The sequence below is a fragment of the Phascolarctos cinereus genome, unplaced genomic scaffold (genome assembly GCF_003287225.1).
Source record: "Phascolarctos cinereus isolate Bilbo 61053 unplaced genomic scaffold, phaCin_HiC Scaffold_2;HRSCAF=192, whole genome shotgun sequence".
In the NCBI taxonomy this organism is placed as follows: Eukaryota; Metazoa; Chordata; class Mammalia; order Diprotodontia; family Phascolarctidae; genus Phascolarctos; species Phascolarctos cinereus.
Window position 1 is genome coordinate 83,384,488 of NW_027555625.1, and position 17,063 is coordinate 83,401,550.

The following is a 17,063-nucleotide window of genomic DNA, read 5'->3' on the forward strand; positions in this document are numbered from 1 at the left end:
CCAAACTCCCTGTGTGCTGAGAGGCCACTTACTGCTTCGAGTTCTTTAGCAGTCACATAAGAAAGCATTAGTGACTAAATTTGTTGTTGAAGACCAATTTTCAAGTTATTTTAGACCTGGTGGTTGAAAAACTTTGCAAGGACAACAAGATCTATTTAAAAGCCCCAGGTTATCCAACTACACTTGGTGCACTGTGTGAAAATCATGAACATACAAATTCACCAAGACAAAGAAGAAACTCTCTGTATCTACCAGCACATGTAGGAAGATTTAAAGAAAGGGAAGATAATTTGGTCTCTGATGCTAAAATATTTTAAACAACAATGTTTTCATCATATTATCAGGATAGGCCTATCTTTACACATGATATTCAGTAATTTGTTATCTTTTAGTTTTTAAAATTTTGTTTTCTGTAACTATTTTATTACTTTGTAATAAGCTTGAATAAAAAATACATTTTTGTGGAACCAAGATTACTGATTAGAAGCAGTCTGGTTGAACTCTATCCACATTCCTGTCTAAAAAACTGTAAAATAATGCCTCAAATCAAATTTTGGATTAGCAGAGCCAACAAAAGGTTAGGGTGAGACATTGTTCCAGCCTAAGAAAATGTAGGAGGTTAGTCGAAGAAGTTTGTGACACTGGGGTGGAAACCCATTCAGAGCTTACATGTGATGGCAGTAACAATGGCTATAGCAGCTTTGGGAGCTCTTTGCTAAGGCATGGGAAGAGAGTATGATAACTGATTAGAATGAGTTTGCTGGGTACCCTTTGCTGGCACAGGTTACAGCAACTCTTTTGCCCACATGCAGTTCTGGGTCGTGGTTCCAGGGTGGAGAGGAGTTCTGGGAGTTGGTCACAAGGGAAGAGTGGCCCTTCCTAGATAAAGACCAGAGTGTAGACTAGTAGAGCAATGAGTATAGCTCTTCCAGGATCATACCGTCCTGGAAGCACCAGAAACTTACAGACTCCCAGAATTAACTCTGAAAACAGCAACACAGAAAAGCCTTAAGAACACTGCTTCCCCATCCCCAGGTAAGCAGAGTCTGACTTAAACATAAAGTTCAAATCAAAGAAATAGACTGGAAAAATGAGCAAACAACAACAACAAAAAGAATTGACCAAAGAAAGCTACTATGGTGGTAGAGAAGACCAAGACAAACTCAGAAGACAACAATGTAAAAACAGCTACAAACAAAGCCTCAAAGAAAAATGCTCATTGGACCCAAGCCCAATAAGAATTCCTGGAAGAGTTAGAGATTAAAGTTAGAGATTAAGAGTTAGAAGTAAGAGATTAAAAGTGGTAGAGCAAAAATTGGAAAAAGAAATGAGAGTGATGCAAGAAAAGTATGAAAAGAAAATTAACAGCTTGGTAAAACAGGAACAAAAAATACTTAAGAAAAATAACACCTTAAAAAACAGAATTGGCTGAATGGTAAAAGAGACACAATAATTCACTGAAGAAAAGAACTCTTTAAAAACAAAACTGGCCAAATGGAAAAAAAGACCAAAAAAATCTCATTAAAGAAGGCAGCTAATGACTCCATGAGACACTTAAAAAAATGAAAAAAATACAAGAAAATGTGAACTATCTTACTGAAAAAACAATTGAGCTGAAAAATATATTGAGGAGAGATAATTGAAGAATTATTGGAATACCTGAAAGCCATGATCAAAGAAAAAGCTAGACATCATATTTCAAGAAATTATCAAGGTAAACTGCCCAGTATCTTAAATCCAGAGAGCAAAACAGAAATGGAAAGAATCCACTGATATCCTCCTGAAATAGACCACTAAACAAAAACTCCCAGAAATATTAAACCCAAGTTCCAAGCCTCCAGGTCAAGGAGAAAATACTGCAAGCATCCAGAAACATTTCAAATATCATGAAGGCACAATCAGGATCACACAAGATTTAGCAGCTTCCATATCAAAGGAATAAACGTCTTGGAATATGATATTCCAGAAGGCAAAAAAACTAGGATTACAACCAAGAACCTATCTAGCAAAACTGAGTATAAATTCTTCAGAAGGAAAATGAACATTTAATAAAATAGGAGACTTCCAGTTTTCGTGATGAAAAAATCAGAGCTGAGTAGAAAATCTGACATTCAAACACAAGACTCAAGAGAAGCATAAAAAGGTAAACATGAAAGAATAATCATAAGAGTCTCATAAAGTTAAAATGTTTATGTTCTTATATGGGAAGATGAGACATGTAACTCTTAAGAATTTTTATCATTATTAGGGCAGTTTAAAGGAGTTTACATAGACAGAGGGCATGGATCTGAGTTGATTATGTTGGAATCTCAAAAAAAAATGAAGGGGTGAGAAAGAGGGATGCATTGGGAGAAGTAGAATATGGAAAATTTTCTCACATAAAAGAGACACACAGGGAAGAACTTTTATGTGGGAGGGGAGGATGAGGAAGTAGGCAATGTTTGAACCTCATTTTCATTGAAACTGATTCAAGGAGGGAAGAATATACATCAACACTCAGTTGTGTATAGGATTTAACTTACCTAATAGGAAAACAGGAGAAGAGGATGGGGGGAGAAGGAAAAGTGTGTTGTGATAAAAAGAAAGGACAGATTAAGGGGGGTGACAGTAGGAAAATAGACTTTTTAGGAGGGACAGGATAAAAAGAGAGAAAGAAAAAGAAACATAAGAAAATGGGATGGAAAGAAACTGCAAATGTGAATGGGTTGAGCTCACCCATAAAATCGAAGTGGAAACCAGAATCCAACAAAACATTGTTTACAAGAGATACCCTTGAAAGAGAAAGACACACAGAGTTAAAATAAGGGGCTAGAACAGAATTTAATATGCTTCAGCTGAACTAAAAAAAGGCTGGGGTAGTAATCATGATCTCACACAAAGTAAAAGCAAAAATAGACCTAATTAAGAGGGATAATCAGGCAAGCTACACTTTGTTAAAAGGTACTATAGACAATGAAGTAATATAAGGAATTTTTACAGCAAGTTTGTCTAATAAAGCCCTCACTTCTCAAATATATATTGACTATAGAACTGAGTCAAGTTTATGAAAATAAATGCCATTCTCCAATTGATAAAAATGTCAAAGGACTAGTTTTCAAAAGAAGAAATCAAAGCTATCTAAAGTCATATAAAAAAAAAAGCTCTAAATCACCATTGATTAGAGAAAGGAAAATTAAAAGACTCCGAGGTACCACCTTACACCTATCAGAAATGACAAATGCTAGAGGGGATAAGGGAGGAATAGTGAACTGGTCCAATAATTCTGGAAAACAATTTGGAACTAGGTCAAAGGGCTATAAAACTGTATAACCTTTGACCTAGCAATAACACTACTAGGTATGTATCCCAAAGAGATTTAAAAAAAAAGGAAAAACACTGATACTTTATTTATAGCAGCTCTTTTTGTAGTGGCAAAGAATTAGAAATTGAAGGGATCTCATTAATTGGGGAATGGTCGAACAAGTTGTGGTATACGATCGTTATAGAGTACTGTCATGTTATGGGAAATAAATAACAAGGTGGGGTGGTTTCAGAAAAACACAGTAAGACTTATATGAACTGATGCAAAGTGAAGTGAGAAGAACTAAGAGATCATTGTTCACCGACAGTAACAGCAATGTTGTAATGATGATCAACTGTGAAAGACTTGGCTACTCTGATCAACTGAATGAACCAAGACAATTCCAAAGGACTTTGATGAAAAAATGCTGTCCACCACCAGAGATAGAACTGATAAACTCTGGGTGCAACTGAAATACAATCTTCTCACTTCCTTTATTTTTCTTGCTTTCCCCCCCCCGAAAACATGGCTAATATGGAAATAAGTTTTGCATGATTTCACATATATAGTTATGATATTGTTTGCCTTTTCTGTGAGTGGACTGAGGGGGTTGGAGGGAGAGAATTTGGCACTGAAAATTAAAAATAAAAGAATATTAAAAATAAATAATAAATTCAAAAAATATTTAAAAAATACATTTATTCTATCCTTTGATGTTTTATTATGTTATTAAACAGATAAAACTTTAAAACAATATTTTCATTACATATTTCCAGTGGGCTGGAACCAATGACCATATTTTACTTATAATTGTAATTTCAAATAGTATGAATTAGAATAATTCAACCACCTCAAAGGATTCATTTTTTTGCACTAATCAGCACATAACACAATAAAGAGTCAACATTTTCTGGGACATTGGTAACCCCATATTACAGAGCTCATAAAAAGCTCTTACAGACTACTACATAAATAACCACAGCTTATGTACAAATATCTTTTTCATTTGATTAAGCAGATAAATTCCATAAAGAATTAATAAGATTCTTAAAATGAAATCAACACATACTTTTAATATTAGGTGACTTCAATATAATGATAGGATTGAGAAAAGAGACCAGAAATAATGTTAGAAAATATAGTTAAGCAGTAGGGAATGTAAGCGAAGGCTTACAGACTATATAAAAGCCTCATCTCTATTCATTAAGAGTATTTTCTTTGAGAAAAGGATTAGGAAGTGCTGGATATGGTGAGCATAAAATAATATTACACAAAAAAGTGAAACTGGTTCTATTTTAACAGAGAGGAAATGACTTGTTAGTGAAATATGTGAAACAACTGCCTCTGTGTGCTCAGACTATGGACTTCTTATAAAGCAAAGATAAAAGTTAATACAAACTTGAAAAATAAAAAGGAGAAAAATATAAAGGGCACAATTTAGAACAACTTCAATCTGACTTATGTAAGTAAATTTTTGATTTAAAAAACATAAAAAAGTAAAGGGGAAAATATGCTGACCCCAGTCAGCTTGAAGATGGGTGACACTTTGCAAATAATCACTAGATACTTGTCAGTCTACTTTAATACAGCCCATTAGAGTGGGAGAAGCAGTGACGAATAGTTGAAAGAGCCAGCCATGACCCAAGAAGACCTGGGTTCAAGTTTTCTTGCTAGGTGAACATGATCAAGTCATTTAACCCCAACTAAAAGTATACGTTGTACAACAGTTGCTTTGGTAGAACAGGGTTTCCTCAGCACAGACTGCCTAAAGCAATGAAATGACAGATCTGGGTCCTTATACCCTCTCTGTCCTCATTTAGTGTGGATTATTTCATGGAATTATTATAAAGAATACGAGATACAAAACGTGGACGGTGATTCAAAATAAAACGTGGGTTACTTTAGGCTGCCAAGAAAAACAATAAGAAATGTGTTTGACCACCACATAAAAGTAGATGCCTGCCAGGACACAAACCTTAATAAAAGGCATGAAGAGTTTGGTTATAGGGTCTACTGAGATGGTTACATAGTATGGGAAAAAGTAATAGCAATAACTAATGTTTATACAGTTTATAATTTCAACATACACTGATCTTCACAACCACCTGGAAGTAAGAGAGGTACTATTATTCTCATTTTCACACCAGTAGCATCAGGCTCTGAGAGGTTGAGGAATTAGTCTATGTCATGGAGCTATGATGTGTCAAAGCAAAGCTCTGAGCCAGGTCTCCCCTGATCTCAAGGCCACAACTCCTCCCACTAGAACAGACTGCTTCCAGAATGAAGAACAGATCTGGAGCTTGGAGAATCAGGTTTAAGTCCCAGATTTACCACTAAACTTCATTACAGGGCTTCCCTAAGCAGATGAATAGAGACTAAGTACAGTACACAGTAAATGTCTTAATTCAGATTTACAAGTTAGTATAACAACAACAGATAGATTTTACTATTAGTACCAAGAAGCAGAAAGAAGGGGCTAAATTCTGTGTAGTAGCAAAAAAGACCATGTTTAGGGATAAACCGTGGGCAACTGTCATAACAACACTGTACCATCATTATCCATTGTTTCAACCTATAAAAACTGACATATACATAAACAAATCATATTTATCTTAAGATGATATGAAGACAAAATTTAAAGGACTATTTTATTTTTGGTTGTACATCTAGAAAATGAATAAAACTGAATGGCTTCACTGCATCAGCTAAAATGTTATCAGCACATGACAAATACATATAGTACTTACCTCTTGTATCTGGGTTTATCCATGATGTTGCACAGTGAATTTTCAAAGGGCACCCATTAAAAACCTTTGAAAAGCAAGCACCCATCTGAAAAAACAAAACAGAGCCAATGTGCATAAGTAACTGACCAAAAGGTTAACGTGGATAATTTATATTTTTAAAAAGAGGCATCCAGAATTGTTGGTAATTTCCCAAATAAGACAATTTTCCTAACTGTAAGGCCAATATGTAAAGAAGTTTTAATGGCTCAAGATTTTGAATATGTTAGAGAATGAGGAAAGGAAAAAAAAATAATCAAATATTTTTTATTCCTTCTGACTTTCTGAGTAAATATGACAAAAGAATATTTCCCCCCCTAACAATTTATGTCTGATACTAGCTTAATAATTAATATGAAAAGTATTATAATATTCTAGGATAACAATAAATTCAGAAGAGTCACAAAGCCAAAGATTTTTCCCTCTGTTTTGCTTATAAAATGATTCTGATGGCTGAATTTAACATCTGGGAAATGAAAAGCAATATAACTGAAAGTAACTACTCTTTTTCCCTGAGTCTCATGAGAAATGTGCCTAGTGGTTTTGTTGTATATAACCTACATTTTTTCTTTCTAGAAAGCTTCACAGAATTTCATAAGAATTTAGATGATGTTAAAGTTCTTCAAACTTTGAGATTTCTGATAAGTATCTTGCTAAGACAATGCTTCACAATTGAATTTTGCTTTATGTTGCTTAAGAGGTCCAATAAAACATCAACTGAAAAGTTCTCACTTTGGTCACAATCAACACTTGTTTTAGACCATTTGCCAATTTAACTTATTAAACTACTCAGAATAAGTGTAGAGAATATGGGTAGAGCTGTGAAACTGTTTATGTTTGATCAGATAAAGTCTTTTTTCCAAAGTTATACTAAGTTAATCTTTGACATACTAGGCATCACACTGCAACATCAAGGGAAGTAGTAAGTTGAGCAACATCAGAGAGGCAGGACAAATACTTGTGTTCAACACTAGTAATTAAAATGAAGTTTTGCTCAAGCCACATACTTCAAATAGTTTAACTAATATTTCACTTTACTCACATATAACTAATAATCAGTATTTCCAAGTATTTTTTAAAAGGGGTACAATTCTGTCTGGAATTAGTATTAAGTGGTAGAAGGAGATCAATTTTAAAAAGATAAGGTAAAACTCATGCTGTACTATAGAAATCACACAATTTTAATAAGATACTCTAAGATAGTGAAAGGATAGATCTGTGACTTCACTGGTAAAGGGAATTCTAAGATTGAAGAAGCTTCTTTTACCAATGCAGGGCAGCACCTTCTTTGCAATTCACAGTTTAAGAGATTAAATAACTTGACCAGGGCCACACAGCCAGTGTGTGTCAGAGGCAAAAACTGAACCCAGGTCTTCCTAACCATTAGGCTAGTTTTCTATTTATTTCACAATGTTGCCTCTTGCTAAAATATCTGAAAAAATAATTAGAAATTAATTAAGGCAACATTTGCCCTTGGAAATTGAAAAAAAAAGAGCCATAATCTAAAAGTGAATATAAAAATAAAAACCAACAGCTAAAAAAGTCAATGCTAGCTCTGAATTAAAATAATCAGTATCATGTCATACAACAATGACTCTCAGTAAACCGATATCACATCTTTGAAGTCTTAAAATAATATTAAGGTTAGCATTTATCTTACTTGGTTAATTGTATCAGGATTAAATATGAGGTACTTAGCAGTTTTGTCTATACTAGCTGAATTTCTGGTCTTCCTAAGAGTGCACTATTGTTGCACATTATTCACATCCTCAATGTGTGTGCATGTGCGTGCATGTGCATGTATTCATGCATGGTATTTTGCTAAGAAATTGCTGAATTTTTTGGATTTCCATGCATTCAAACTATATGAGAATGGGAGGCAAAACACTGAACTATGGATACTCTCTTTGGAACACTAGAAATGTCTGCAGTTTATAGAATTTCCAGCTAGAATGGACTTTGAAAATGATCTACTAACCTTAGTTTTGTAAATGGGGAAAATGAGGGCTAGAAAGGATAAGTAATTAGATTAAGGTCACATTGTTAGTGACAAATAATAATGCTGGGATTTGAATGCTGGTCCTCTGATTCTGAATCTACTGCTTGAGTAGGAATTTAGGCCGCAGATAGAATAGTGAATGATAGGTACAGAAAAAAGATCACGGGTATGGTGTTTGTAATATTTTGAAAAATCAAGCCATATACAAGCTAATGTTTTAAAATGTGTATTTTTAATCATACAGCATTTATATCACAGGTGCTTAAAAACTGTTCTTTGAATGTATAATATATTCTCATTTCTTCATTGTGACATTTTCATATTCTTTGAAATTAAGATAATAATTTTTAACATTAAAGCAGTTTCCTTCTGTAAGAATCAAATTTGAAATGCTAATATTAAAATTCAAGTTCAAGTGATTCAATTGAAGAATAAACATTTATTAATTAAATTAATATATGTTTAAGGCTGTGAGGCAAGTTCTGGGTACTAAAACAAAAAGGAAAAAGGCCTGGCCCTGCAGGAGCAGTGAAGATTCTACTGTGGAACTACAAAAGGCACAAATTAAATACACAGACCGAACGAGGAATTTCAAAAGAGAGAGGGTGCTAACAATAAGGGAAATGAAGAAAGGTCCTGATGTGATAATAAAAATTTTGCTAATTTTGAATTTCTAATATTTTGTACTGTGGGAACGGCAACAGAAATATTTTCAAACAGGCAAATAATTTACCCAATGATTCAAATGAATACCAATAAACAATCTATTTTTCTATATTTTGTTGAATAACTTACTTTTTTTATTATTTAGTACTTACATGCACTTTAGGTGTTGGAGGAAGACCGTTGCTAATGGGTTTCTAGAAAAAGAAATACATTGGGCAAATTGTAAGTATAGACTTTATAAAAGGTTGACTTAATTTCAAGGTTAATGTTAAAGATTATGAATTAACAACAAAAAACAGAATTAAAAACTACTGTAACTAGGAAATACTGGAGGAGGGGGGAATCCTAATAAATAAAACCCAAAAGATACAATTAGATTCAAGCCTCTTGAAAAGAATAAACTTTAGGCTAAGTACTAACTTACAGAAAGTAATGACTTCCAAATTCTAGCCTCTACCCAATTTTTTTTTTACTTTTTAGATAAAGTATTTTAAAGATAAATTTCTTCATGTTAAATTTACTATGATCTCAATTGGTATTACTGTCAACTCCTAAAGAGAACTCTCTAATGAATTCAGTTTACTTTTTTTCCTTAAATTGAGGTTCCTAGGATTATTGTGTTATATCATCAGTTTTACTTAACTAAAATTTTAAATTACATGTCTCCCAAAATGTACAGCAGTTACAACCAATGTCAATAATGTATAAACCTGGCTGTTTTTTTTTAAAGATTCCAAACAATTATATAGTTTTGAGTATAACCTAATAAAGAAAATTACAACTGAAAAGGGTTTTTTTTTTTTGCTGTTGTTATTAATTCTCTTTTCTAATTAGATTGGACTTGTAAGGCAAGTTTGGAAAAAAACCCAGCACAAATAACTAAGAATGCATAAATTTTTGAAAATAAAAAGATGAGTTTTCTGTTAATGGTGGAAGTAATCTACTATATTTTAAATTCTTCCCTGTAAATTTGCATGCCTTTACCTATATGGGACTATATGTAACTCATTCAAAAAATATCCAACATTATATTTTTCTCAAAAAAAAATCTAAAACCTCTCTAAGATGTTACAGTGCTTTATAATCCACAGCGATACAGTACAAAGCCTTTAGCTGCCTATATGGAGTATGTTACCATACATATTATGGAAGAAAAACTTAAGTGCTCTACATTTTAGATCACAAGTCTGTTAAAGACATTTTGCTAGACAGACAGAGACACAAACAGAGACACACACACACTCATTGCTTAAGGGGAAATTTAAAGGCAGAGTTAACTAAACTCTCTCTCCTCAGGATGAAATATATATTTTATAGTATTCAAGAAAAAAAATCCAGTCAAAATTAAGCAAAGATGAAGACTCTGAGGTTAGGTAATAGTCTCTAACTTGTCTAATAGGGATAAAGTATCTGAAAATGTAAGCACACACTATGAAGAGTCATTTTTCCTATGACCATTCAATCTTTCTGGTCAAACAAAAGCAACCTCAAGAGGAAATTCTAATAATTAAAGACTTCTTACTTTCTTTATGTCTAACCATTTAATTCTGACCTAAGTCACTTCAGCGAGGAGTCCTGCCTGGGTTGACTAGGCCTCCAACCTTTAGGAAGTGGTTAAAACTTAAAATGATGTAAAAAGATTTCATAGCAGTATACAGTTTCTGAGCTGACAGTTAAAGAAAGACTGATAAGGTTTCTTATTCAGATCAGATCAAACAGTAAAGAGAAAAAATGATTTCATAATATCTCTTTTTTAAAAAAGAGGGACTTAGTACAAGTGCACATGTGCTGCTTACTGATGAGAATGTTTCTAACATGATAAAAATATCACTTTAATTTAGCTAGTATATACAGAATTTAATGAAATCTTTTCTTGACTCAATCTCATAGGGATCTTCTCTTTGAGAAGGAATAAGAATTTTTTTTCCCCAGCAACAGATGGACATCTATATGTAGCTGGAGTTTCCTTTCTAAATAATAAAAAATGTTTTATATTTTTATCGGACATGACAAAACTATAAATAGCTATGAGTCTGCTTTCAGCTTTTTCTCAAGCGACCTACGATAGTTACAAAAAATTCATCTTGATTTTTCCTCCTTCACTCAGATTATTTTCTCTGAAGATTAACAATGATACCACTAACTTTGTACTGGGCAGTTCAGGTCAGAGTCAATTAGTGCAGGGGGAGATGCTACAGCTTTCCTTATCCTTAGTGGGGAGATGGAGCCTTCTTTCCACAAAGAGAGTAGGGAGAGATTTTTGTACTCACTTTTTACTGACGCTGATGGCTAAAGATAAAACAAGTTTTACCCCAATAAAAAAAGGAGTGCTTCTACATCCTCAGAAGCACAAATTCTGTAATGTATTCTGGTACAACCAAGTATTCTAAAATGTGTGTGTGTGTGTGTGTGTGTGTGTGTGTGTGTGTGTGTATATGTGTGTGTATACATATATATATACACATATATATACATATATATACATATATATGTATATATATACACACACATGCACATATATATGTATGTACATATATACATACACATATACATATATATATATATATGTGTGTATATATATTATTGAAAATGTATCACTTATGTTTAAAGTAACAAAACCTGTGATTTTTTTCTGAGGTACTCTATTTCAGTAATTCATTCAATCACAATTAGTTAAATAGAAATGAGTAGTACTTATGTTTAAATTACTTTACATTTTGGTTTTATCATTGCATTTGTAGAATTACAGCATTACTGTAATAGTGAAAGAGGGTACAAAAGTACAAATGCAATTTACAAATAAATACATACGGGTACATCCTTCTTTTCTTTCCTTGAAAGGTTTGTGCCCCTATTTTCATTCTGCTGCTGGTATAATGAGCCACTTCGTTCACCATTCAGCTGGAAGGAGTTCAGTCCATTACCTTAACAAGATATGTTTAGTTACAACACATTGCATGTTTATGAGTACTGATACTACATTAAGGAATTTCTCATTTCTGTCTAAGGGTACTTCCTCAAATTGAAAAGAAATAGGCTTTTTGAAACAAGAAGTCTTATACACAATTTTTTCCTTATCTTATATCTCTAATATTTTCTTACAGAACAACATTTAAACTAGATAAATGAAAATTATTCACTAACTTAAAAATATCACAAGATATTTTTAAGATCAGAAATTTAAAAAAACTCCTCCAAACCAGAATTTCAATTGTAGACAATATTTTCAATAAAATTTTATCATCTTTACTGTGAGAAAAAGCAGAAAAGATGGATACATCATTCCCTAGTTCCTGCCCCCAAATGGCATTGAGATTCAATTTCTCAAGAGTTAAGATCCCCTATTTCTTTCTTCCCCAGGCCATATGATATGTCCAGTGTCAGTGGAGTTTTCTTTTAATTAATTTTTTTTAAGGCAGTTGGGGTGAAGTGACTTTCCTAGGGTCACACAGCAAGTAAGTGTCAAGTGTTTGGTCTGAGGTCAGATTTGAACTCAAGTCCTCCTGACTTCAGGGCCAGTGCTCTATCCACTGCGCTACCTAGCTGCCCCTAGTGTTGGTGGATTTTACTTGGCTTTTCCTCTTAATACCTAAAACAGCAGGCTTCTGTGGGGGTAACCGGGGAGGTGGTGGTCTGGGGGGAACTTGTGATGGCTTTGCTGGACTCTCAGGCACAGGACACCTCTTGATTGTTCCTTGATTATCATCCTCAATGGCAGGAGTTTCCTGTGGTATGTAGATGGATTTAGGCTGAAATGATACATAAATGTTATAAGGATATACAGTTAAATACAATTATTTTCCTGAAGGAAAAGGGTTATATAATGGATCTAATAAAACATGTCCTTTGAAAGCTTAAACATCTGTGAGGACAAATCGTCATTCTTTATCTGATATCAGAAACTCAATCTGTTGAAACAATTAAAAAAACTGCAAACACAAGTTTAAATTTTCCTATTCAAGTCCTTGGAAATATCAAATAAATGAAAGCAATGAAAGAGTGATATCTTAAGCAAAGAGTAAATGTATTTTTGATAACTTTAGAGTGTTATGCTTGAGATGTGCCATTCAGTCTGGAGTCAATAGTATCATTTTTACATATAAATGGTAGAACATATCTTTTAAAATTTATAATTGTGAATTAATGTCTGTACTGGGATTCTTAACCTTTTTTGCATCATAGACCTCTTTGGCAGTCTGATGAGGCCCAGGCATGACTTCTCAAATCAAATATTTAATGTGATTTTTTTTAAGGCAATTGGGGTTAAGTGACTTGCCCAGGGTCACACAGGGTAGTGTCAAGTATTTGGTCTGAGGTTGGATTTGAACTCAGGTCCTCCTGACTTCAGGGCTGGTGCTCTATCCACTTCAGGGCTGGTGCTCTATCCACTGTGCCACCTAGCTGCCCCTCAAATCAAATATTTAAATGCATAAAAGAAAATACATAGTCACAAAGGAAACCAATTACATTGACACATTCACAAAATCTATCTTAAAAAAAAATTCCAAATTCATGGATACCAAGTTAAAAAATTCTAGTCTATGCAGATGATTTCCAAATCAATATATCTCACTTACATCCTTCCCAGTTACTAGTCTTGTACCATTTTCTATTTCTATTTCACCTATTCCTCATATGTATCTCAAATCCAAAATGTCTAAATGACATTGATCATCCTTGCCCCTAAACCTGTCCCTCTTTCTAACTTTATTTCTGTTCAGAGGATCATCATCCTTATAGTCACTTACCTGTTTACAACCTCATTCCCAACCCTTCCTTCTTTCTCTTCACCCCTCCTCCACCGTAACCAAGAAGTTGCCTTATCTCGTCAATTGTACTTCCACATCATTTGAACCTCTTATGCTGATGATTCTCAAATCTACTTATCTAGCCCTCACCTCTAGTCTGGCATCTCCAAATGTCCATTACACAGCTCCAATGTCTTTTATTTTGCATTAGAGCTGTCCCTGGTTGGAATATCTGAGTTGCTTTCCTTCTTTTTCCATACCTTTTCTCCCCATTCCCTGAGTACTTTCTATAAATCTACAATATCCTAAATTGGATAGTTTCTATCTTCAAGAAGCTCATGGACTAAGCTTCATGCTAAGAAGAGAGATGAAAGAGATTTATTTCCAATCTAAAGATTACAAGGAAAGTTGGAAAGAAGGCAGAGGAGTGAAATAGAGAGCTTTTTCACTCCTCCAAGAGTTAGGTTTTTATTATTTATTTTTACTATGTAAATTTATATTTACAGTCCCTGAATATATCATATTCAAATCTAGGTGTCTGCATACACTCACACACATTCTAAAGCTAATTAAAAATAAGTTTGAATTATAATCTATAAAAAGCTTTAAATTATCCACAACTTCTGTATGTCCATTACTAGTTATCACTGACTTAAAAAAAAATATTTATTCACTACATAAAATACAACCTTGAAGGATTAAATTGCAAACAGATCAACAAAAATGAAACCCAAAACATCATGTAGTAGTCTTAGCAATTTAGTCAATTTTTCTTTACTACTAGATCTTCACAGAAAAGTTGTCTATACATGCTAGAGATATATCAAAGAAAGTTATTAGGCTGCAGGCTTCTAACAAAATGGCTTTGAAAGTAATAGAACATCTAGACATCATCTTTCAAGAAATTATCAAGGAAAACTGCCCTGATATTCTAGAGTCAGAAGATAAAATAGAAACTGAAAAAATCTACTGCATCACCTCCTGAAAGACATCTCAAAATGAAGACTCCCAGGAATATTATAGCCAAATTCCTTCCAAGTGAAATGAGAAAAGACTACAAGCAGCCAAAAAGAAACAATTCAAATATCATAGAGCCATAGTCAGGACAACATGAGATTTAGCAGTTCCTACATTAAAGGACCAGAGGGCTCTGGAGGGAAAAAGAGCTAAGATTACAAGAATCATCCACCCAACAAAACTGAGTATAATCCTTCAGGGGAAAAAAAATGAATATTCAATGAAATAAAAGACTTTTGAACATTGCTGATGAAAAGAACAGAGCTGAATAGGAAATCTGACTTTCAAATATAAGACTCAAGAGAAGAATAAAAAGGTAAACAGGAAAGAGAAATCATAAGAGTCTTAATAAAGTTAAACTGCTTACATTTTTACATAAGAGAATGATACTTGAAACTTCTAAAATCTTTCTCTTATTTAGGGCAGTCAGGAGTATACATCTACAGAGGGCACAGGTATGAGTTGAGTATGACGGGATGATGACTTAAAAAAAATAAAATTAAGGGGTGAGAAAGAGAAATGCACTGGGAGAAGGGGAAAGGGAAGAGGTAGAACGTTAATGGACATAAAAGAGCTTTTATAGTGGAGGGAAAGATGGAGAAAGTAGCAGGGAATGCTTGAACCTTACTCTTATCAGAATTGGCTCAAAGAGGGAAAAATATACACACTTAATTGGATATATAGAAATCTATCCTGCCATACAGGAAAGTAAGAGGGGAAGAAGGTGTGTGTGTGTGTGTGTGTGTGTGGTGGGCAGTGATAGAAGGGAGGGCAGACTGGGGGAGGTAAGTCAGAAACAAAACACTTGAGAATGGACAGGGTGAAAGGAGAGCGAGAGTAGGATAAATGGGGAAAACAGTATGGAGGAAAGTATATAGTACTTTGTGAAAAAATTTTACAGCAAGTTTCTCTGATAAAGACTTCATTTCTCATATATACAGAGGAAGGGAGTTCAAATTTATGGAAATAAGAGCCATCCCTCAATTGATAAATTGTCAATGGATACGAACAGGCAGTTTTCAGATAAAGTATTTAAAGCTACCTATTGTTATATTAAAAAATGCTTTAAATCACTATTGACTGCAAATTAAATTACTGAATTATTATTATATATTATAATATAAATTATTAAATTATTGAAATGCAAATTAAAACAACTCTCAGCTACCACCTATCAGATTGGCTAATATAACAGAAAAGGAAAACGACAAATGTTGAAGGGGATGTAGGAAAATTGAGACACTGAAGCACTGTTGGTGAAGTTGTATGCGGATTCAAACATCATGTAAAACAATTTGGAACTACATACAAAGGGCTACAAAACCATGCATGCCATTTGACCAAGCAATGCCACTATTAGGTCTGTATCCCAAAGATATAAAAAAATAAAAAGGAAAAGAATCTATATGTACAAAAATATTTATACCAGCTCTTTTAATAGTGGCAAAGAATTGGAAATTGAGGGGATATCTATCAGCTGGGAAATGACTGAACAAGTTGTATAAGATTGTGATGGAATACTATTATGCTATAAGAAATGATGAGCAGAATGTTCTCTGAAAAACCTGGAAAGACTTACATGAACTGATACAAAGTGAAATGAGCAGAACCAAGAGAACAGCAATATAGTATTATGATCAGTTGTGAATGACTTAACTATTCTTAGCAATACAATGTTCCAAGACAATTTTGAAGGATTTATGTGAAAAACGTTATCCATCTTCAGACAGAAATGATGCAATCTGAATGCAGATCAAAGCATAATTTTTTTTTTACCTTTCTTAAAAATCTGTTTTCTTTCATAACATGACTGACATGGAAATATGTTTTACATGATGGCAAAGGCATAACCCATATCAAATTACTTGCCTTCTCAATGAAGCGGGGAGGAGAGAGAGACAGGGAGAAAATATGGAACTCAAAAAAATTTTTTAAAGAAAATTAAATATTGTTCTTACATGTTACTGGTGAAAAATAAAATATTAAATTTAAAAAATGAAAGTAATAGAACAGAACTATTTTAAATATCTCCAAAATCTGATAAAGAAAATAAACTTACTTACCTTTGGTGGTAAAGGAGGTGGAACCTTTGCTTTCATAGTTGAACTAAAAAACAGTAAACTGTAAAATTAGAACCTTCATATGAAGTTTTAGAAATACAATATCACCAGATGTAATTTTTCTTTAAGCTCAAAGGAATAGTCTAAGTTTTTCATTTTAAAATCACAGTACAAATAAGTGATGGATACTTTGTCAGATCCTGAAGATTTTTATAAATCTACTGAATGAAATGTCAGTTTGAAATCTATGGAGCAGATATGCTTTCAAAATTTTTAGATATTATACTGTAATTAAAATTGGAAAAGAAAATTACTTCCAATTTTTAACTGTTTGCAGGATAATTAGTTAACATGAAAATGTAAGCAAAATTTGAAAAAGATTTAGGTAAGCGTGGCAAGATGACGTTTGAGAGAATATTCACACTATAAAATTAATTCCTATTACCATTAGGCATGAAATAACAATGCTGAAGAACTTATAAAAACTTTATCTAGTTTCAACTGAAGTAC

General features: G+C 33.3%; 1 protein-coding gene across 5 annotated transcripts in view; it reads right to left on the reverse strand.

The window, feature by feature from the left end:
* The window catches only part of MAP4K3 (mitogen-activated protein kinase kinase kinase kinase 3), a 195,992-nt gene that overhangs the window by 42,518 nt on the left and 136,411 nt on the right, over positions 1-17,063 (reverse strand). For all 5 annotated transcript variants that reach the window (XM_020976955.2, XM_020976957.2, XM_020976956.2 and 2 more), the window contains 5 exons: positions 16,557-16,599; positions 12,318-12,477; positions 11,540-11,652; positions 8,881-8,922; positions 6,028-6,112 (listed from right to left, as the gene is read on the reverse strand). In XM_020976955.2, the coding sequence (XP_020832614.1) occupies positions 6,028-6,112; positions 8,881-8,922; positions 11,540-11,652; positions 12,318-12,477; positions 16,557-16,599 (443 nt within the window). The remainder of the gene's footprint in view (positions 1-6,027; positions 6,113-8,880; positions 8,923-11,539; positions 11,653-12,317; positions 12,478-16,556; positions 16,600-17,063) is intronic.